Here is a 23,921-nt window from a genome sequence, read left to right on the forward strand (position 1 = left end):
ACACTAGTATGAGTACCTGACCTGTGGAGACACACACTCACACCAGAGACCATCTCACCCAACACACACGGAGAGTCGAGACACACACTCACACGGAGAGTCGAGACACACACTCACACGGAGGGTGGAGACACACACTCACACGGAGGGTGGAGACACACACTCACACGGAGGGTGGAGACACACACTCACACGGAGGGTGGAGACACACACTCACACGGAGGGTGGAGACACACACTCACACGGAGGGTGGAGACACACACTCACACGGAGGGTGGAGACACACACTCACACGGAGGGTGGAGACACACACACTCACACGGAGGGTCGAGACACACACACTCACACGGAGGGTCGAGACACACACACTCACACGGAGGGTCGAGACACACACACTCACACGGAGGGTCGAGACACACACACTCACACGGAGGGTCGAGACACACACACTCACACGGAGGGTCGAGACACACACACTCACACGGAGGGTCGAGACACACACACTCACACGGAGGGTCGAGACACACACACTCACACGGAGGGTCGAGACACACACACTCACACGGAGGGTCGAGACACACACACTCACACGGAGGGTCGAGACACACACTCACACGGAGGGTCAAGACACACACACTGTAAAGACAAACTCAAAACACCCCCCTGCAGTTTTAAAGTGTTCCTACCTCTGTGAGCTGCCATACTTTGTACTGTTTGTTTTGATAGAAGCAGGACCTACAGAAGGTGAAATGTAGGTCTGTCTGTCTAACATAGACTATGTATGTATAGACACTATCTTGTGTGTAATATATGTCATTTTGAATAGAATGGATCGGCTCTATTTTGACATTAAAAGCTCTTTCTACCTTCTTGAGAAGTCCCTGATTTATATTGGAACAAAAATATGATATTCCATTACTGTTGTCATGTTCCTTAATTATGGTTTTGGGGAATTATTCAGAATAGATGTTTTGGTCGTTAAGATATAATATATTTGTATGATTATTCAACCTGAAAGAAGCGACATCAGTGAAGTTGAGATGAATGCAATGTGTAGTCGCTCCGTTAAACCACAAGATGGCACTATCGACACGTAAATCAATTACAAACAGTTTGAGTAAAGAAGTTGCTTTCTTTGATCAGTTTGGAACCGTGATTAACTGCCAAAATGGTCTTCAGGCCAATTCACATATGATCTGAGACTGGGTAAAATATAATTTTATCCTGCCCTAGTTAAATAAAGGTTAAATAAAATATAAAATCCTATTCAGAAAGAAAGATTAAATGAATTTGCGCAATATGCGCAGCCACGACGGTCTTGAGCGCACATATCTGTATTCTCGCGGGAACAGCGCATATCTCGTTCTGTTAAAACAGGGCAAACAACAACAGCAGCGGGCAACTTTCAAAATCAAGTGTGAAGGTAAAATCAAACTTGTTAACATTTTCTATAACGTTTCCAAATACAACAAACACGATTTAATAGTCGGATAATTTGTCCACGCTCACCCGATCAACATTGATTAGTCTATTGATCTAGCTAGCTTGCTAACTAGCCTTTAGTAAACACGCTGTGGACGCGCAAGATGGCGGTCAGTGCAGATCATTTGTTTTGGTAGTTAAAGGAATTATTGGATTTCTTTACCCAAATATGACCGTTTGGTAGTTCATTTCTACGGTGATAAACCCCGTATGAATATGGTTTCATTTGTTTACCAAAGTAATTGATTACTTTCTGCAAGTTTTCCACCTCCTAAAACTAAGTTTTCGACACTACTAGATAGCCAGGTAAGCTTGCTAGCTTAAAAACTAGCTTGTAGAACGCACATGGAAACTTCCACGACCAGAACCAAAAGGAAAGAAATGGGGAGATCGTCAGATGGACAGTTAACCACAAAATATTGTGTGGTTGTGGGCACTCCTCTTCAGAATGTAACTGTGGGGGTAAATACTGCAATGGGTGGTGAAAATGTGGTGAGTATGGACAACAATACTCACAACTTGCGCCCCTCCAGTCCCCAGCTCAGGCCGTTACCTTACGACCCCGGCACTCCAGTCAAGCCCCAGGGGAAAAGATGAGAGCCAAGAGGGTATGTCACTTATTGAGATGCAATTGTGGTAACCATATCTGGTTATCATGTGACAACAACCACTCTGCAGGTGTAGCAGTTTTAAGAGATGCATTTAAAGGGAAGGTCGTCAGTAGTAAGACTCACCACTCTGCAGGTGTAGAGCAGTTTTAAGAGGTGCATTTAAAGGGAAGGTCGTCAGTAGTAAGACTCACCACTCTGCAGGTGTAGAGCAGTTTTAAGAGGTGCATTTAAGAGGGATTTAAAGGGAGGTCATCAGTAGTAAGACTCACCACTCTGCAGGTGTAGCAGTTTTAAGAGGTGCATTTAAAGACTCACCACTCTGCAGGTGGGTGTAGGTCATCGTTTTGCAGGTGTAGCATTTAAAGGGAAGGTCATCAGTAGTAAGACTCACCACTGTAGCAGTTTTAAGAGGTGTTTAAAGGGCATTTAAAGGGGAGGTCAGTAAGACTTTGCAGGTGTAGCAGTTTTAAGATGTTCATTTAAAGGGAAGGTCATCAGTAGTAAGACTCACCACTCTGCAGGTGTAGCAGTTTTAAGAGGTGCATTTAAAGGGGAGGTCGTCGGTAGTAAGACTCACCACTCTGCAGGTGTAGCAGTTTTAAGAGGTGCATTTAAAGGGGAGGTCATCAGTAGTAAGACTCACCACTCTGCAGGTGTAGCAGTTTTAAGAGGTGCATTTAAAGGGGAGGTCATCGGTAGTAAGACTCACCACTCTGCAGGTGTAGCAGTTTTAAGAGGTGCATTTAAAGGAAGGTCGTCAGTAGGAAGACTCACCACTCTGGACGTTGGTTCATTTTAACAGTGAATTTCAACAGTGAAATGTTTTTATTAGGGAATATTTATGCATCCAACAACAAACAAAACAATGGGATATTATGTCAAGAATTTGAAGAAGAGACTCATAGAGTTCTAGGTGTATTTCAGGATATCAAAAGTATCTTAGGTGGAGATTTTAATTGTGTATCTAATGTGATGATTGACAGATATCCCTCTCCTAACAGATCCAGCATTGTTAATCCTGAGTTTAATAACCGCCGTCTTGGATTAGTCGATGTTTGGAGATCTAAATGTCCTGATAAAAAGGACTTCACTTGGAGTAACAAGGACATGTCCAGACAGTCAACAATTGACTTCGGGTTGATTTCTAATTCATTAGATAATTCTGTAGTGAAGGTATCAATTGAACCATCAATTCTTACTGATCATAAAGTTATATTTAAATATGAATGGATCTGAAGTTAAACCGAATCGGAGTTATTGGAAACTCAATAGTAGACTGTTGGAAGATGATCATTTCAAGATGGATGCCAAAGATATTATACAAGACAATAGGAAGAAAGACCAACTATTTAAGTCTTATGGGAAATATTGGGAATTCAGGAAGTGTGAAATAAGACAAACAGCCATGAAGAGGTAAAGAAATTGCTGAACTTTAAAAGATTGAGGGAAGATAAACTTATAAAGGAAATCCTTTCTCTAATCTCTATGAGGACCTTGATGAAGAAGGAAAGGCTCAGTTATTCTCTTTACAACTAGAAATGGACCGGATGTATGAAGAGCGAGCAAAAGGGGCATTTGTAAGATCAAGAAGGAGATGGTTGGAGGAAGGTGGAGGGGAAAATACAAAATACTTTTACAATTTAGAAAGAAAAAATTCTAAAGGTACATCTTTTCATAAGCTTAATATAGATGGCAAAGAAAATGAAAACCCAAAAGATGTTTCAAAATATGTTTCAGAATTCCATGGTAACCTTTATACCAGTAATGCCTGTCCTACTAACAACACATCTGCCTTGCTAGGACTCTGTCAAAGACTATGCAAAATGTATAGATGAAAACTTCCAAAAGTCTTGTGATCAAATTATTTCTATCAATTAAATTTAAAAAATGTATCAGCAAGTTAAAAGAGAACAAATCTCCAGGGAATGATGGCATTATCAGTGAATTCTATACATATTATCAGAAGGATATCATTGAATTTATGTTTCATGTTTTTAAGGAGGCAATTGATTTAGGGGTCCTGCCTGTTTCTATGACTCAAGGCCTCATTTCTGTGATACCCAAACCAAACAAACATTCTATGATGTTCGAAAATTGGAGACCAATCACATTAATGAACAATGATGGAAAGGTACTTGCATCCATCTTTGCAGAAAGACTTAAAAAAGGTCTTGACCAAATCATTGATGAAACCCAGTCTGGTTTTATTAAGGGCAGACATATGTGTAATACTATTCTACTAGTATTGGACTTGATAGACTACAATGAGCACATTATGGAAGATAACTTTATTTTATTTGTAGACTTTTACAAGGCGTTTGATACAGTTGAACATTATTTTCTTTTTGAGACTCTTCATTTCTTTGGTTTTGATCAATATTTTCAACATGTAATTAAGACACTTTACAATAATAGTAACAGCCCTGTTAAATTATCCTATGGACCTTCAGAGATGCGATGTTAGACGTGGAATTAAACAAGGAGGCCCAATTTTCTCCTTTCTTATTTTTATTGGTCACACAAGTTATGGCACTTCATATAAATAAGGATAGTTTTAGGGGTATTCAGATACAAGACAGAGATAAAATATTGACCAATTGGCTGACGACACCAGCATTTAAAAATATAAATCATAATTCCTAATATCTCTGAATATTAGGAAATGTGACTTAAACTCAGTATGTAATATCCCTGTAAAAGATGTGATCACATACAGTGCCTCTGAATATTAGGAAATGTTGAACTTTGCGATTTTTTGCCACATTTCAGGCTTCAAACACAATCATGAAGTGGAACGACATTTATTGGATATTTCAAACTTTTTTAACAAATCAAAAACTGAAAAATTGGGCCTGCAAAATTATTCAGCCCCCTTAAACTAATACTTTGTAATGTCACCTTTTGCTGCAATTACAGCTGTAAGTCGCTTGGGGTATGTCTCTATCAGATTTTCACATCGAAGACATTTTCAGAAATGTTTTCCCATTCCTCCTGCAAAACAGCTGAGCTCAGTGAGGTTGGATGGAGAGCATTTGTGAACAGCAGTTTTCAGTTCTTTCCACAGATTCTCGATTGGATTCAGGTCTGTTGTACATTGACTTTGACTTGATTCTAACACCTGAGATTTTTGAACCATTCCATTGTAGATTTTGCTTTATGTTTTGGATCATTGTCTTGTTGGAAGACAAATCTCCGTCCCAGTCTCAGGTCTTTGCAGACTCCATCAGGTTTTCTTCCAGAATGGTCCTGTATTTGGCTCCATCCATCTTCCCATCAATTTTAACCATCTTCCCTGTCCCTGCTGAAGAAAAGCAGGCCCAAACCATGATGCTGCCACCACCATGTTTGACAGTGGGGATGGTGTGTTCAGGGTGATTAGCTGTGTTGCTTTTACGCCAAACATAACGTTTTGCATTGTTGCCAAAAAGTTCAATTTTGGTTTCATCTGACCAGAGCACCTTCTTCCACATGTTTGGTGTGTCTCCCAGGTGGCTTGTTAAACTTTAAACAACACTTTTTATGGATATCTTTAAGAAATGGCTTTCTTCTTGCCACTCTTTCATTAAGGCAAGATTTGTGCAATATACGACTGATTGTTGTCCTACACAGAGTCTCCCACCTCAGCTGTAGATCTCTGCAGTTCATCCAGAGTGATCATGGGCCTACAAAAATCATCAGTCTTTATTGTATGAGCTGAAAGTTTAGAGGGATCAGGTCTTGGTAGATTTGCAGTGGTCTGATACTCCTTCCATTTCAATATTATCGCTTGCACAGTGCTCCTTGGGATGTTTAAAGCTTGGGAAATCTTTTTTATCCAATCCCCTTTTTTCTTCAAACAGTATCTACCTGCCTGGTGTGTTCCTTGTTCTTCATGATACTCTCTGCGCAACGGACCTCTGAGACTATCACAGTGCAGGTGCATTGATACGGAGACTTGATTACACACAGGTGGATTGTATTTATCATCATTAGTCATTTAGGTCAACATTGGATCATTCAGAGATCCTCACTGAACTTCTGGAGAGAGTTTGCTGCACTGAAAGTAAAGGGGCTGAATAATATTGCACACCCAATTTTTCAGTTTTTGATTTGTTAAAAAGTTTGAAATATACAATAAATGTCGTTCCACTTCATGATTGTGTCCCACTTGTTGTTGATTCTTCACAAAAAATACAGTTTTATATCTTTATGTTTGAAACCTGAAATATACACATATGGCATACCTGTATAGACATACATATACAATATATACATACACGTACTGTATCTTGGTATTAAGGGGGCAAGGCACTGTATCTTGGTATTAAGGGGGCAAGGCACTGTATCTTGGTATTAAGGGGGCAAGGCACTGTATCTTGGTATTAAGGGGGCAAGGCACTGTATCTTGGTATTAAGGGGACAAGGCACTGTATCTTGGTATTAAGGGGGCAAGGCACTGTATCTTGGTATTAAGGGGGCAAGGCACTATATCTTGGTATTATACAAGGCACTGTATCTTGGTATTAAGGGGGCAAGGCACTGTATCTTGGTATTAAGGGGGCAAGGCACTGTATCTTGGTATTACAGGGCCGACTTAAATGTCTCTCCTGTTGTAGAGGACATTGAGAAGAGATTTAACTCCTGGTTATTACGAGATCTTTATCTGGGCGTGTACTTTTATCACAGTCTGAAGGTCCAGATGAGTTTATACCTCCCTTGCCTTGGATGGTCCTCTGTCAGTAACTACAATGGTTGATACTAAATGATTTAACTTCATATGGAGGAATAAAGCTCATTATTTAATAAAAGCGGTAATATGTAGGACCCAAGGTGAGGGAGGGTTGAATACTCTGGATTGTAAAACCTAGACATAATATATATATTACATACCTGTATAGATTAAATGGATACAAAACCATTTAAGAAATAAGGATTGCATTTGGAATATCATCCCTAATTTAATACTCCAACAGATTGGTGGTCTAGAATTCTTACTAAAATGCACCGTTGATTTGGGTAAAATCCCTATTAAGCTGCAAACTTTCATTAACAAGTACTTCTAACTTGGAACCTCATGTACAAACACAATTTTCATACATATATACAATCTGGAATAATAAAGACATAAAATACAAAAACAAGTCTTTATTTATTTTTTCTGGAGGGTGGATCAGCATATTGCGGAAAGAATGTTGCTTCCAATGTAATTGTCTGCATCATTTCCAATCCCCATATTTTTGGGTAAATATATATATCCATATACATACACGCATGCATACATATATACACATATATACATACACATACCTATATAGACATACATATACACATATATACATACATATATACATACACGTACCTATATAGACATACATATACACATATATACATACACATACCTGTATAGACATACATATACACATATATACATACACGTACCTATATAGACATACATATACACATATATACATGCACATACCTATATAGACATACATATACACATATATACATACATATATACATGCACATACCTATATAGACATACATATACACATATATACATACACATACCTGTATAGACATACATATACACATATATACATACACATACCTGTATAGACATACATATACACATATATACATACACATACCTGTATAGACATACATATACACATATATACATACACATACCTATATACACATATATACATACACGTACCTATATAGACATATATACTTTTTTAAAGAATATACCTTTATTATTATTCCCCGCAAACCCTTCCGCCGATCCCCCAATTGGAGTAAACTAATAAACACTTCTGCTTCTACCTTCAATCCATACATCTTATACACACTCTACAGACACAGTCTACTTTACAATAGTTCTCTCTTGTTTGTTCTTAGTCCTTCCTCTATTTCTGATGTCCATCCAGTTTGATTTCTATTTGTAACTGTGCTACTTTACAAAAGCTCCGAACCTATATACATTCTACAGATCCCGTATGTTTTACATTGTTTATCTTGTTATTAGTCCCAGCCTTCAGCTCCACTCAACCTCTCCCATCTGTCTCTCAACATCATCCATTTCGGATTTCTACTTGCCATATATTTTCTACTGTGCTGTAGTGACAAAATAATTGAACCCTCCTATTCTCATAGCTTCTACAGATTGTAAATTTAAAAAAAAAATGTTTTACTAAAATAATTATTATATTATTGATTGATTGACAATGGCTTTTCAAATCACCCAGTATTGCTATTAGTTGCAAGGATTTTGTATAGTAATTTATATTGAAAAATTTGAAGTTTTGAATCCGGCAATTGTTTTGCGTATCAATTCATAAACCATGTGCCATGGAATGGGAACATCGAAAATCTCTTCCCAACTATTTTGCCATTTATATGTCAGTTTTTTGGTCCTTAAATGAAATTGGTGAATGTTTTTATTTATCACACTTTTCTTTAACCATTTATGTTCTTTAATACAGGGCCGACATACAAGTTCCTTACTTTTTTCCCCTTCTACTTGCCTCTTCCATTTTTGTGGTAATGCTGCAATTAATTGGTTGTAATTTTGGGTAGAGCAGACATTTCCATATGTCTGTGTTAGCTGCATGTGTGACACAACTCCACCAGTCCTATTTATGATGTCATTCACTAAATTTATACCTTTAAAAAAAATGTATTCGATAAATACAGTTTTTTTTATCAATTAGTATATTTGAATTTAACCACAATATTTGTTGTACTATTTGTTCCGTCCTTTCAGGTGGATTAAACTGAAATTGAAACCAACTTTCTAAGGCTTGTTTAAAAAATAAAGATATTTTGGAGATTATTTCCTTTTCAAACAACCGAAAGTGAGCAGGTGTAATCTGAATAAAGGGGAAAAGGCCTTTCTTGAATATAGGATGAAACATTCCTACCAATTTACTAGAGAACCAGTTTGGATTTAAGTATAACTTTTGTATGACTGATGCCTTTAGTGAGAGGTCTAATGCTTTAATATTTAATCATTTCTGCCCACTGAATTCATATTCGTTATATAAATAGGCCCTTTTCATTTTATCTGGTTTGCCGTTCCAAATAAAATTGAATATTTTTTGTTCATATAATTTAAAAAGCAGGTCACTAGGTGTAGGCAAAACCATAAGCAAATAGGTAAACTGTGATATAACTAAGGAGTTAATCAGGGTGATTTTTCCACACATAGACAGGTATTTTCCTTTCCATGGTAGCAAGGTCTTATCTATTTTTGCTAACTTTCTATAAAAATGTATTGGAGTGAGAATTTCTTTTCTTTGGGATTTGTATGTCTACATCTCCGTCAGACCATTTAATTGGTCAACTACATGGTAATGTAAAATGTGCATTTTTTAGTGATCCAATAAGTAATATAGTATCACTTATCATAATTTGGTTTTAATCCAGAGAGGATAGCAAAAGTATCTAGATCCTCTAAGAGGCTGTGGAGAGACTCCAATTGTGGTTTTAAAAGAAAACATGAATCATCAGCGTACAATGACACCTTAGTTTTTAGGCCACGGATTTCTAATCCCTTAATATTATCTTTGATCTAATCTTAACAGCTAACATTTCGATGGCAATAATAAACAGATATGCCGATAGTGGACAACCTTGTTTTACTCCTCTAGATAGTTTAAAACTTTCTGAGATGTAGCCATTATTTACTATACATAACTTTAAGCCATTTTATAAGAGATTCCCCTAAATTGAAATATTCTAGGCATTTAATATATAAACTCCAGTCGTACTTTATCAAAAGCCTTTTCAAAATCAGCTATGAAAACCAGGCCTGGTGTCCCCGGTATTTTATAGTGTTCTATTGTTTCCAGTACTTGTCTTATATTATCTCCAATGTATCGTCCATGTAAAAAACCTGTCTGATGAATAATATCTGACAATACTCTTTTAATTCTGTGTGCCAAGCATTTTGCTAGGATTTTTGCATCACAACACTGAAGTGTAAGAGGTTTCCAATTTTTTAAATGGACTGGATCTTTATATATACCACTCGGGTCCTGTTTCAGTAATAATGATATCAGACCTTGTTGTTGCGTGTCTGATAATCGACCATTTATATAGGAGTGGTGAAAACAAGCCAACAATGGTCCTTTGAGTATACCCCAAAAAGATTTGTATACTTCCACTGGTTTGCCATCCAGCCATGGAGTTTCCCTTAACATGTATATTAATTTTTTTATTTTACCTTTATTTAACTAGGCAAGTCAGTAAGAACAAATTCTTATTTTCAATGACGGCCTAGGAACTGTGGGTTAACTGCCTGTTCAGGGGCAGAATGACAGATTTGTACCTTGTCAGCTCGGGGGTTTGAACTTGCAACCTTCCGGTTACTAGTCCAACGCTCTAACCACTAGGCTACCCTGCCGCCCCATATAAGGAAACTATGTCATGTAACTATGTCAATATGTTACTATTCCCTCTGCTAAAATGTACTGGAGTGCAGCCCTAAGACAAGTGAACTAGAGCGAAGTTTCGTTGTTGTCTGGTAAATATTGTATATCTAATAAGGTGAAAAGTATCATACAAACTCATGTCTGTATGTTTGTTTTACTCCATGTGTAACTCTGTGTCGTTGTATCTGTCGAACTGCTTTGCTTTATCTTGGCCAGGTCGCAATTGTAAATGAGAACTTGTTCTCAACTTGCCTACCTGGTTAAATAAAGGTGAAAAAATGCATAGAATCTACCCTGTAAAGACATTTATTATACACAGATTTAAAATAGCTATTGATAACAAATGTCTATTTTGTGGTTGTGACCCAGAGACTCTTGACCATTTGTTTTGGGACTGTTCTTATGTCAGAAGATTTTGGAGTGAGTTAGAAGATTAATGTAATGGAATGTCATATTATTGTACCAACATAAATCAGGGACTTCTCAAGAAGGTAGAAAGAGCTTTTAATGTCAAAATAGAGCCGTTCCATTCTATTCAAAATGACACACATTACACACAAGATAGTGTCTATACATACATAGTCTATGTTAGACAGACAGAGAGGTTACATTTCACCTTATGTTGTATCTCTGTTTGTCTTATGTAGTAAAAAATAATGGATTTCAGCAGACAAAGGCAGGCAACTACACAGGACAGACAGAGGTACATGGTAAGCATTTACCACAACTACACAGGACAGACAGAGGTACATGGTAAGCATTTACCACAACTACACAGGACAGACAGAGGTACATGGTAAGCATTTACCACAACTACACAGGACAGACAGAGGTACATGGTAAGCATTTCAAATCAAATTTTATTTGTCACATACACATGGTTAGCAGATGTTAATGCGAGTGTAGCGAAATGCTTGTGCTTCTAGTTCTGACAATGCAGTAATAACCAACAAGTAATCTAACTAACAATTCCAAAACTACTTTCTTATACACAGTGTAAGGGGATAAAGAATATGTACATAAAGATATATGAATGAGTGATGGTACAGAGCAGCATAGGCAAGATACAGTAGATGGTATCGAGTACAGTATATACATATGAGATGAGTATGTAAACAAAGTGGCATAGTTAAAGTGGCTAGTGATACAGGTATTACATAAGGATGCAGTAGATGATATAGAGTACAGTATATACGTATACATATGAGATGAATAATGTAGGGTATGTAAACATTATATTAGGTATCATTGTTTAAAGTGGCTAGTGATATATTTTACATTTCCCATCAATTCCCATTATTAAAGTGGCTGGAGTTGAGTCAGTGTCAGTGTGTTGGCAGCAGCCACTCAATGTTAGTGGTGGCTGTTTAACAGTCTGATGGCCTTGAGATAGAAGCTGTTTTTCAGTCTCTCGGTCCCAGCTTTGATGCACCTGTACTGACCTCGCATTCTGGATGATAGCGGGGTGAACAGGCAGTGGCTCGGGTGGTTGTTGTCCTTGATGATCTTTATGGCCTTCCTGTAACATCGGGTGGTGTAGGTGTCCTGGAGGGCAGGTAGTTTGCCCCCGGTGATGCGTTGTGCAGACCTCACTACCTCCTGGAGAGCCTTACGGTTGTGGGCGGAGCAGTTGCCGTACCAGGCGGTGATACAGCCCGCCAGGATGCTCTCGATTGTGCATCTGTAGAAGTTTGTGAGTGCTTTTGGTGACAAGCCGAATTTCTTCAGCCTCCTGAGGTTGAAGAGGCGCCGCTGCGCCTTCTTCACGATGCTGTCTGTGTGAGTGGACCAATTCAGTTTGTCTGTGATGTGTATGCCGAGGAACTTAAAACTTACTACCCTCTCCACTACTGTTCCATCGATGTGGATAGGGGGGTGTTCCCTCTGCTGTTTCCTGAAGTCCACAATCATCTCCTTAGTTTTGTTGACGTTGAGTGTGAGGTTATTTTCCTGACACCACACTCCGAGGGCCCTCACCTCCTCCCTGTAGGCCGTCTCGTCGTTGTTGGTAATCAAGCCTACCACTGTTGTGTCGTCCGCAAACTTGATGATTGAGTTGGAGGCGTGCGTGGCCACGCAGTCGTGGGTGAACAGGGAGTACAGGAGAGGGCTCAGAACGCACCCTTGTGGGGCCCCAGTGTTGAGGATCAGCGGGGTGGAGATGTTGTTGCCTACCCTTTACCACAACTACACAGGACAGACAGAGGTACATGGTAAGCATTTACCACGTTACATTTTTAAGAAATCGATGTAGTCGGCGCTGAACTCTACAGACCCTTGTCACTGTTTGACCCCGAGGAGAAGATTATCTTCAAAAACCTCCGTCATGGGGTCAATGACTGTTCTGTGTAATGTACTGGAACAGAGATTCGTGATTAAGGGCTGGTCAGTAAGCTAAAGATAACCCAAATAATAACTGCACATTGCTGACGTTAGCTGTCGTTGCCATCGCCATAGCAACGTGAGCAAGCTAGTTCCATTTTATTAGCAGGGATTCCTAGTGCATGGAATATTGAGCACGTTCTATTCCTTTATTATTTAGTGAAACTCACCTTTCACTTGTTGTGCTTCCTCTTTTGGATCCATCTGTAGCCTTCCATGTCTGAACCAAAGTCCACAGAGTCCCCAGGTTCTGGCTGTGGTGTTTCAGCTCAGAGAAGTTCACAGCAGGGTCCAGAGATGGTCTCAGTGAAGCTGGAGGACTGCAGTCAAACACTGGAACTTAATGTGATTGTCAAAGAGGAATGGGAGGAGAGAGGAATCGAGGAGGAGAGAGAAGTCAAAGAGGAGGTGGAGAACAGGGAAGTGTCTGCTCCAGACCAAGAGGAGGAGGCAGCAGTAGATAGTATCACTGACCCAGGTAAGTTCAGGTGTGGAGTATGGAGAGAGATTGGTGCCTATTGTATTGCTTCTGCTTGCATCAAAAGTATTTTAAAGCCCCTTTCAATGTTTCCTTTCTGATTTTAACCCCATATCTGTTCATATTCCCACAGGGGAGATCTCCAACCCATGTTCAGACAGTGAGCCCAGTTCCACAGAATCAGGAAACCATAAACAACACAGACGGAGGAACTCAAGACAGAAACATCACCACTGCATGGACTGCTTCACTAGTTTCTGTGATCCAGAGGAGTTGAGAAGGCACACTTGTAGGCCCCGACCCTGCTCAGATTGCAGAGGCAGCTTTATTTGTCCAACTCACCTCATACCACACAAACAGACTCTCAAAACAAAGAAGCCTTACATGTGTGGTCAATGTGGCAAGAGATTTCAGACCCCAAGCACCTTGAAGACGCACCAGCTTACTCACACAGGAAAGAAGCCTTTCCACTGCTCCCAGTGTGGGAAGACTTTTGATTCATCATTGCATTTGAAGAGACACCATAAAATACACACAGGGGAGAAGCCTTTCCATTGCACCCAATGTGGGAAGAGTTTCAGTGATGAAGGAAATCGTAATAAACATCGGAGAATACACACAGGAGAGAAGCCTCATCAATGCTCTGAATGCGGGAAGAGTTTCAATCAGTTATCACATTTAAAGGCACACCAACAAACTCACACAGGAGACAATCTTTTTCACTGCTCTCCATGTGGGAAGGGTTTCAGTCTGTCATCTAATCTGAAGAGGCACCAGCTAATGCACAAAGATAAGCCTTACCACTGCTCTCATTGTAGGAAGAGTTGTAAGTTGGAAGGATGCCTTCAGAGTCATCAGAGAATACAAAGTGGAGAGAAGCCCCACTGTTCCCAAAGCTTCAATCAAGCAGGAGACCTAAAGACACATCAGAGAGTACACAGTGGCGAGAAGCCCTACCACGGCTCCCAATGTGGGAAGAGCTTTAGTCGGGCAGGACGGCTAAATGAACACCAAAAATATCACACCGGAGAGAAGCCATACCGCTGTGATCAGTATGGGAAGAGTTTCCATCAGGTAGGACATCTAAATAACCACCAAAGGATACACACGGGAGAAACCGTACAGCTGTGAACCGTGTGGAAAGAGATTCCATTGGGAAGGATAATCATCAGAGAATACACACAGGCGAGAAACCTTACCACTGCTCTCCATGTGGGATGAGTTTCACTTGGTTATCGTCCCTAAAATATCACCAGTTAAAATGTCAGGGTCGTTCCATTATTACTATCCAATATAAAAATACATGTTCAATGAGATGCCCTTTAATATAGGCCATTGTGAAATCAATACATCCGGTGTTTAATATACATACTAAAGGCCGATTTAATTAGGGACGATTTTTCAAGTTTTCATAACAATTGGTCATCGGCATTTTTGGACACCGATTATGGTCGATTACATTGCATTCCATGAGGAAACTGCGTGGCATGCTTGATTTAACAAAAGCACAATTGTTGCACAAATGTACCTCACCATAAACATCTATGTACCTAATCATAAGCATCAATGTACCTCACCATAAACATCAATGTACCTAATCATAAACATCACCATAAACATCAATGTACCTCACCATAAACATCAATGTACCTCACCATAAACATCAATGTACCTCACCATAAACATCAATGTACCTCACCATAAACATCAATGTACCTCACCATAAACATCAATGTACCTAACCATAAACATCAATGTACCTCACTATAAACATCAATGCCTTTCTTAAAATCAATACAAAGAAGTATATATGTTTCTTAAACCTGCATATTTAGTTAAAATAAATTAATGTTAGCAGGCAATATTAAACTAGGGAAATATTCATATTAATCTAGGGAAATATTCATATTAAACTAGGGAAATATCTATTAAACTAGGGAAATATATATTAAACTAGGGAAATATATATTAAACTAGGGAAATATATTAAACTAGGGAAATATCTATTAAACTAGGGAAATATATATTAAACTAGGGAAATATATATTAAACTAGGGAAATATCAAAATATTAAACTAGGGAAATATTAAACTATATATTAAACTAGGAAATATCTAGGGAAATATATTAAACTAGGGAAATATATTAAACTAGGGAAATATATATTAAACTAGGGAAATATATATTAAACTAGGGAAATATATTAAACTAGGGAAATATATTAAACTAGGGAAATATATTAAACTAGGGAAATATATTAAACTAGGGAAATATCTATTAAACTAGGGAAATATCATATTAAACTAGGGAAATATCAATATTAAACTAGGGAAATATCTATTAAACTAGGGAAATATCATATTAAACTAGGGAAATATATTAAACTAGGGAAATATATTAAACTAGGGAAATATCTATTAAACTAGGGAAATATCTATTAAACTAGGGAAATATATATTAAACTAGGGAAATATCTATTAAACTAGGGAAATATATTAAACTAGGGAAATATCAATATTAAACTAGGGAAATATCAATATTAAACTAGGGAAATATCAATATTAAACTAGGGAAATATCAATATTAAACTAGGGAAATATCAATATTAAACTAGGGAAATATCAATATTAAACTAGGGAAATATATTAAACTAGGGAAATATCAATATTAAACTAGGGAAATATATATTAAACTAGGGAAATATCAATATTAAACTAGGGAATATATCTAAAATATTATAAAACTAGGGAAATATCAATATTAAACTAGGGAAATATCAATATTAAACTAGGGAAATATCAATATTAAACTAGGGAAATATCAATATTAAACTAGGGAAATATCAATATTAAACTAGGGAAATATCAATATTAAACTAGGGAAATATCAATATTAAACTAGGGAAATATCAATATTAAAGGAAATAAAATATCAATATTAAACTAGGGAAATATCTAGGGAAATATCAATAAAACTAGGGAAATATCAATATTAAACTAGGGAAATATCAATATTAAACTAGGGAAATATCAATATTAAACTAGGGAAAATATATATTAAACAAAATATTAAACTAGGGAAATATCAATATTAAACTAGGGAAATATCAATATTAAACTAGGGAAATATCAATATTAAACTAGGGAAATATCAATATTAAACTAGGGAAATATCAATATTAAACTAGGGAAATATCAATATTAAACTAGGGAAATATCAATATTAAACTAGGGAAATATCGATATTAAACTAGGGAAATATCAATATTAAACTAGGGAAATATCAAAAACTAGGGAAATATCAATATTAAAGTAGGGAAATATCAATATTAAACTAGGGAAATATCAATATTAAAGTAGGGAAATATCAATATTAAACTTGTCACTTCTCTTGCGTTCATTGCACGCAGAGTCAGGGTATATACAACAGAGTGGGCCGCCTGGCTCGTTGCGAACATAATTATGACATAACATTGAAGGTTGTGCAATGTAACAGCAATTTTTAGACTTAGGGATGCCACCCGTTAGATAAAATACAGAACGGTCCCGTATTTCATTGAAAGAATAAACATTTTGTTTTCTAAATTATTATTTCCGGATTTGACCATATTAATGACCAAAGGCTTGTATTTCTGTGTGTTAATATTATATTATAATTAAGTCTACAATTTGATATTTGATAGCGCAGTCTGACTGAGTGGTGGCAGGCAGCAGCAGGCTCGTAAGCATTCATTCAAACAGCACTTTCCTGCGTTTGCCAGCAGCTCTTCGCAAGGCTTGAACCACAGCGCTGTTTATGATTTCAAGCCTATCATCTCCTGAGATTAGGCTGGCAATACTAAAGTGCCTATTAGAACATCCAATAGTCAAAGGTATATGAAATACAAATGGTATAGAGAGAAAAAGTTGACGTGTCATAATTCCTATAATAAGTTACGGCTGAACATGAAAGGGGTTCCTTCGTTATTTTACCATTCATGTCTTCCATAGAGAATGTTACTATCATTATGACCTCATAGAGAACCTCTTGATCTACTCCAACGCCTCTGTTTTTGATACCCGTGTAAATCTCACTAGGATAAGGTAACGTTTGTCAACATATTTTCAATAAATCCACTCTACTAAACAAATATTTATCTTCGCTTATATTTAGTCGATATTGATCAGAGTTACCTTGTCCTATGGATATCTGCACAGTGATCAAGTTGTGAAGGTGGTGTAATCCTACAGGAAACACAGACCTTTGAATTCAATCTAAAAACATCCTAAGGAATGAATGAATGAATGAGCCGCTTTTCAGATTTTGCTGGAAGGTGTCATGGGAATTATGACTCACACTTTGATCGTCGGATCTTACCACGTCCATTATTAAAATAGGATTTCCTGCATATAGAAATTACAGTTTTTGTTTTCAACATTCATCACAGGTAATTTAAACGCAATCTTTATTAGTCAAACAGTTGAGAGTATTTGTGTCTCCTAAGCAGACTTCTGTATCCTTGTCACTTCAGAGAGGTGTGTGTGTGTGTGTGTGTGTGTGTGTGTGATTAATTTTACAGATGGCAGAGAAAAGCAGAGCACCAGTGTGGGACCATTACATTGAATTGGCACCAGGGAAAGCAAGGTGTCTTATTTGTGATAAAGATATAAGCATGGGGTCAGCAATGGCTAAATCCAAAAATACCACTAACCTGTGGAATCACCTTAAGAACATCCACCCAAACGCCCATAAGGAAGCAATGATGAAAAAAGCAAACGCAAATTCTTCACAAGGAAAAAGTGATACAGACACGTCACAGACATCGCAGGCTACACTCTTGCAACTGTTTAATAAACAAGCAAAATGGCAGGACAAAGATCCAAAATGGCAGGACAAAGATCCAAAATGGCAGGACAAAGATCCAAAATGGCAGGACAAAGATCCAAAATGGCAGGACAAAGACCCAAAATGGCAGGACATAGACCCAAGGGCCAAGAAGATGGATGAAGCAATTATTGAGATGATTGCCACTGACAACCAGCCATTCACAGTGGTGTCTGACGTTGGTTTTCAGCGGCTGATTAGTCTTGCTGAACCCCTGTACAGGATCAAAGATGAAACATTCTTTCGCACAGAAATGCTAGATAAAACACATGAAAGAGTTGTGATGAAAGTGAAGAATCTGGTGGCACCAAGGAACGCTCCACACATGGCATTCACAACTGACTGCTGGTCAGGCACTACAGAGTCCCTGATGAGCCTTACTGGACATTTCATTGACGATGTCTGGACAAGAAAGCAGGTTGTGCTGAATGTCAAGACTATGACTGGATCACACGCAGGAAACTACATCAGAGAGATGTTTTTGACCATGTTGGAATATTGGGACATCCACACAGAACGTGTAGTGCTGGTCCTCAGGGACAGTGGGGCAAACATGGTGAAAGGTGTGAGACTGGCAGAGCTTCCAGACTTCAGCTGCAGTGCACACACCCTACAGCTTGTAATCAGTGATGGCCTGTCCAGTCAGAGAGCTGTGCTAAACATTATTGCCATGTTGAAGAGCTGTGCAACTCACTTTGACCACTGTGTACTGGCCAAACATAGGCTGAGGGCCATTCAGGAAGAGCTTGGCCTTCCCAAACACAGCATCATCCAAGCAGTTCAAACTCACTGGAACTCAACACTACACATGTTGCAGAGGATGTTTGAACAGAGGCGTGCACTGAATGCGTATGCAGGTGAATACGGACACATCAGCGGTTTGTCTGCTACACAGTGGGACATTGTCTCTAACCTAATTGAGACTCTGGCACCTATAGAGGAGGTGACCGTGGAGATGAGCCACTCCAACTCTACAGCAGCATGCATCATCCCCAGTGTGTCGGTGCTGAAGCTGATGCTGCAGCAGGAGGGTTCTTCTACTCAAGGCATCAACACTTTACGGAAGACCATGTTGGACAGTCTGACAAGGAGGTTCTCCAAGGCCGAGGAGACAAAGTGCCTGATGCTGGCGACTGTCCTGGATCCACGTTACAAGAGCTATGCCTTCACCTCAGGGACAGCACTAGAGAAAGCAAAAGAGTGGCTGAAGGAGGAGTCTGACCTACTAAGGAAACCAAATCCCAGAGCCACCGCAGAAAGGACGAGTGAAGAGGAGGACACCGATCAAGGTGCAAAAAGACAAAGAGTCCAGATAGATCAGCCACCCAGTCTGGTGGACAGCCTCTACGCTAGAATCCTTGGAAGCCAACAGGGCAGGGCCGGAGTCCAGTGCAGTTTTGACATTGAGTTTGAGCGTTACCTCACAGAGCCTGTCATTGACAGAAAGAGCGGCTTGCCTTTGGAGTGGTGGAAGCAGAACGAGGACAGATTTCAGTCACTCGCTCCACTGGCGAAGAAGTTTCTCTGTCCTCCATCTTCTTCGGTCCCAAGCGAGAGAGTGTTCAGTGAGGTGGGGAACATTTATGATAAGTGGAGGAGCAGACTGACAGAGGACCAGGCAGACAAGCTCTGCTTTCTGCACTACAACCTAAAACTTCTTAACTGGGATTATTGAAGACCTGTGAAAGCTGGTGGTTCCTTTTAACATGTTGTTCTCATGTTATTTGAGACTAGATTGATTTGATGTATTCAGTTAAAATTAAAGTGTTCATTCAGTATTGTTGTAATTGTCATCATTACAAATATATATATATATATTGGAGGATACAAAAGCCGATACCGATTAATCGGCCAATTTCTTTTTTTTTTATTAAAAAATACACACACACACACATATAATATATATCGATTGGTCAAATAAAAACTTGGCCGATTAATTGGTTTCAGCTTTTTTTGGTCCTCAAATCATCGGTATCGGCGTTGAAAAATCATAATCCGTCGACCTCTAATAGACTTGCTAAATTACCAAAATTCTGCATTTTGAAATGCCCCTCTCTGTCACTTCTAGGGAGATTTTAACCCACTTAATCCCAAAATGTCTCCAAACTTCACCACCATTGTAAAGCCCGAGGTGTTGCTTTGACAGTCATTTCTGAAGATTGTTATTTATTTCATGTGGAAACATTGAATGTGTAATAGTGAACACAGAGTGAAAGCAGATGAGCTGGTTCTTTGGCCATTTCCTGGTGTTTGATTGTGAAAACTGAGTGGGATCCCCTGTTAGCCAGGCTAGAAATGTTTAAACTATTGTTGTTGTGAAGCATTCAATTGCCTGATGGACACAACAAGCTTTCATTCTCCCTGTCATAAGGGGATTGATGGCTGATTTAAGAAGATATCGCCAACCCTGCACTTAATCGCCACTTACTACAGTCATTGTTTTATTGAACCTCTTGAGATGGGAACACGTGTTTTTATGAAGTTGAACATGTGCTCTTTATGACATAATGTTCAAATTATGTGAAATCAAAAGTTTTGTTTTACCAATTTTGCACTTTGCAAAAGGCACCAAATTGGTGTAACGACCCACTATATATCCCTGCCCAATATATCACTGCCCACTGTATCCCTGCCCACTGTATCCCTGCCCACTATATCCCTGCCCACTATATCCCTGCCCACTGTATCCCTGCCCACTGTATCCCTGCCCACTGTATCCCTGCCCACTATATCCCTGCCCACTGTATCCCTGTCCACTGTATCCCTGCCCACTATATCCCTGCCCACTATATCCCTGCCCACTGTATCCCTGCCCACTGTCCCCTGCCCTGCCCACTGTATCCCTGCCCACTGTATCCCTGCCCACTGTATCCCTGCCCACTGTATCCCTGCCCACTGTATCCCTGCCCACTGTATCCCTGCCCACTATATCCCTGCCCACTATATCCCTGCCCACTGTATCCCTGTCCACTGTATCCCTGTCCACTGTATCCCTGCCCACTATATCCCTGCCCACTATATCCCTGCCCACTATATCCCTGCCCACTGTATCCCTGCCCACTGTATCCCTGCCCACTGTATCCCTGCCCACTGTATCCCTGCCCACTGTATCCCTGCCCACTGTATCCCTGCCCACTGTATCCCTGTCCACTGTATCCCTGCCCACTGTATCCCTGCCCACTGTATCCCTGTCCACTGTATCCCACCCACTATATCCCTGCCCACTGTATCCCTGCCCACTGTATCCCTGCCCACTGTATCCCTGCCCACTGTATCCCTGTCCACTGTATCCCTGCCCACTGTATCCCTGCCCACTGTATCCCTGCCCACTGTATCCCTGCCCACTATATCCCTGCCCACTGTATCCCTGTCCACTGTATCCCTGTCCACTGTATCCCTGCCCACTATATCCCTGCCCTGCCCACTATATCCCTGCCCACTATATCCCTGCCCACTATATCCCTGCCCACTATATCCCTGCCCACTATATCCCTGTCCACTATATCACTGCCCACTATATCCCTGCCTCTTGGCAGTATTCTGCTGCATCAACTTCAAACCCAGGTGTAAAAGTAGATTGTATTACAGACCTATGTACAGTGGGACAAGAAAGTATTTAGTCCGCCACCAATTGGTGCAAGTTCTCCCACTTAAAATGATGGTGGAATACTTATTTTCCACCATAATTAGCAAATAAATTCATTAAAAATCCTACAATGTGATTTTCAGGATTTTTTTTCTTTCTCATTTTGTCTGTCATAGTTGAAGTGTACCTATGATGAAAATTACAGGCCTCTCATCTTTTTAAGTGGGAGAACTTGCACAATTTTGGTGGCTGACTAAAAACTTTTTTGCACCACTGTACATAATGTTTTTTTGATTGGCCTAATTAGTAAAATAGGTCTTTACACTTTTAATGCACCCATTAAAATAGGACCAAACTGTTGGATTTGTTTTTCTCACTTAAAATGGCCCCAAATAGACAAAAGTCAAAAATATTTGTTTAAATGTGTATATGTTGCCATATGGCAACACTGTGCAGCAACTGCAACAATATGGAACTACTAAAAACATTGAACAACCTGATTTTCTCAAATTAATACGTTTATTTCTGTGTTGATTGTGCTATTTGGAACAAATAAATGTAAAAAATATATATGTAGTCTTCTAATAGAAATTAGGTGAATTGTCTAGAGTGGCGCTGTGGTCTAAGGCATGACATCGTAGCGCTTGAGGTGTCACTACAGACCCGGGTTCAATCCCAGGCTTTGTTACAACTGGCCGTGACCAGGAGTCCATAGGGCGGCGCACAATTAGCCCAGCATCATCATTTCTGTCTATAATATAGACTTTTGTGGGGAAAAACTCGTTCTTATTGACTGGGCCTAGCTCCCCAGTGGGTGGGCCTATGCCCACCCATGACTGCTCTGCCCAGTCATGTGAAATCCATAGATTAGGGCCTAATGAATTTATTTCAATTGACTGATTTCCTCATATGAACTGTAACTCAGTAAAATTGTTGCCTGTTGCGTTTATATTTGTGTTTAGTATATTTGTCAGCGACAGAACAATTTAAACATACTAATTAAAACTTGATCTTCTCCCTCCCCCTCTGACAGTTCCTAAAATAAAATTTGAGCACATTTCTGTAGAGTTGTGGGCAGAATGTTTCAATCTTTTGCAGTGACTTTTTCAAACTGAAACTGCTATAAGGAGCCATTCTGCAAGATTGGTTGTTTATTGAACAATTGAAAAGTAGCCTAAATGCTTCCTACAGCCAACACTTATATGCAAAAGACAAATTGCTGTAATATTTAGTTTATTGATACATGATTGTGTTTCCATCTCCTGCCTTGGTAAAGGCTCTGAGATTAACTAGGCTACAATGTCACACTCCTATCGCTCAGCGATACTGTAGCCTACCCATATAGGTCTACTGTCAAGTATTAGTCTACCGACCCATTTACTTTGGAGCATGGTTGGCTAATGACTGATCAGTGGATAAATGGTAGGCTAATGAATTATAAATGGTAGCATGGTTGGCTAATGACTGATCAGTGGATAAATGGTAGGCTAATGAATTATAAATGGTAGCATGGTTGGCTAATGACTGATCAGTGGATAAATGGTAGGCTAATGAATTATAAATGGTAGCATGGTTGGCTAATGACTGATCAGTGGATAAATGGTAGGCTAATGAATTATAAATGGTAGCATGGTTGGCTAATGACTGATCAGTGGATAAATGGTAGGCTAATTAATGATAAATGGTAGCATGGTTGGCTAATGACTGATCAGTGGATAAATGGTAGCATGGTTGGCTATTGAATGAGCGATAGATAAATGGCTATTGTCACGTAGAGAAGGCCAGAAGGCTAAACTGGAAAACCTAACATCTATCAAATAAAACGATGGCGGAGCTGCAACAGTACTTCTGGGTGTTTATTTACATGGTGAATCCAGAAGATAAACAGTACTTCCATCCAAAGTATACATTATGGGGACAGCTTAAAAAACAATGCTGCCCCATCAACGGCTCAATCCATAATGGTCCCTCCTTTGAACTGAAAGAGGCTCTTTTTGTAGGGGAAGCCCCTCCCATTAGATCATACCATAAATTATATACATTGCAACACATTTCTCATGATACAATATACCAATATATCACATTTACACAATCCACCCCTA

General features: G+C 39.2%; 1 protein-coding gene across 1 annotated transcript; it reads left to right on the top strand.

The window, feature by feature from the left end:
- The first annotated feature begins 1,392 nt into the window (after positions 1–1,392).
- LOC115115227 (zinc finger BED domain-containing protein 4-like) lies at positions 1,393–20,009 on the top strand. Its single transcript, XM_065000965.1, has 5 exons — positions 1,393–1,423; positions 2,016–2,090; positions 13,103–13,370; positions 13,504–14,444; positions 17,929–20,009. Exons 2-5 carry the CDS (start codon positions 2,076–2,078, stop codon positions 19,906–19,908), a joined length of 3,204 nt encoding a protein of 1,067 aa, XP_064857037.1. The 5' UTR covers positions 1,393–1,423; positions 2,016–2,075; the 3' UTR covers positions 19,909–20,009.
- The last annotated feature ends 3,912 nt before the right edge of the window (positions 20,010–23,921 follow it).

Source organism: Oncorhynchus nerka, linkage group LG15 (genome assembly GCF_034236695.1).
Source record: "Oncorhynchus nerka isolate Pitt River linkage group LG15, Oner_Uvic_2.0, whole genome shotgun sequence".
Classification (NCBI taxonomy): domain Eukaryota; kingdom Metazoa; phylum Chordata; class Actinopteri; order Salmoniformes; family Salmonidae; genus Oncorhynchus; species Oncorhynchus nerka.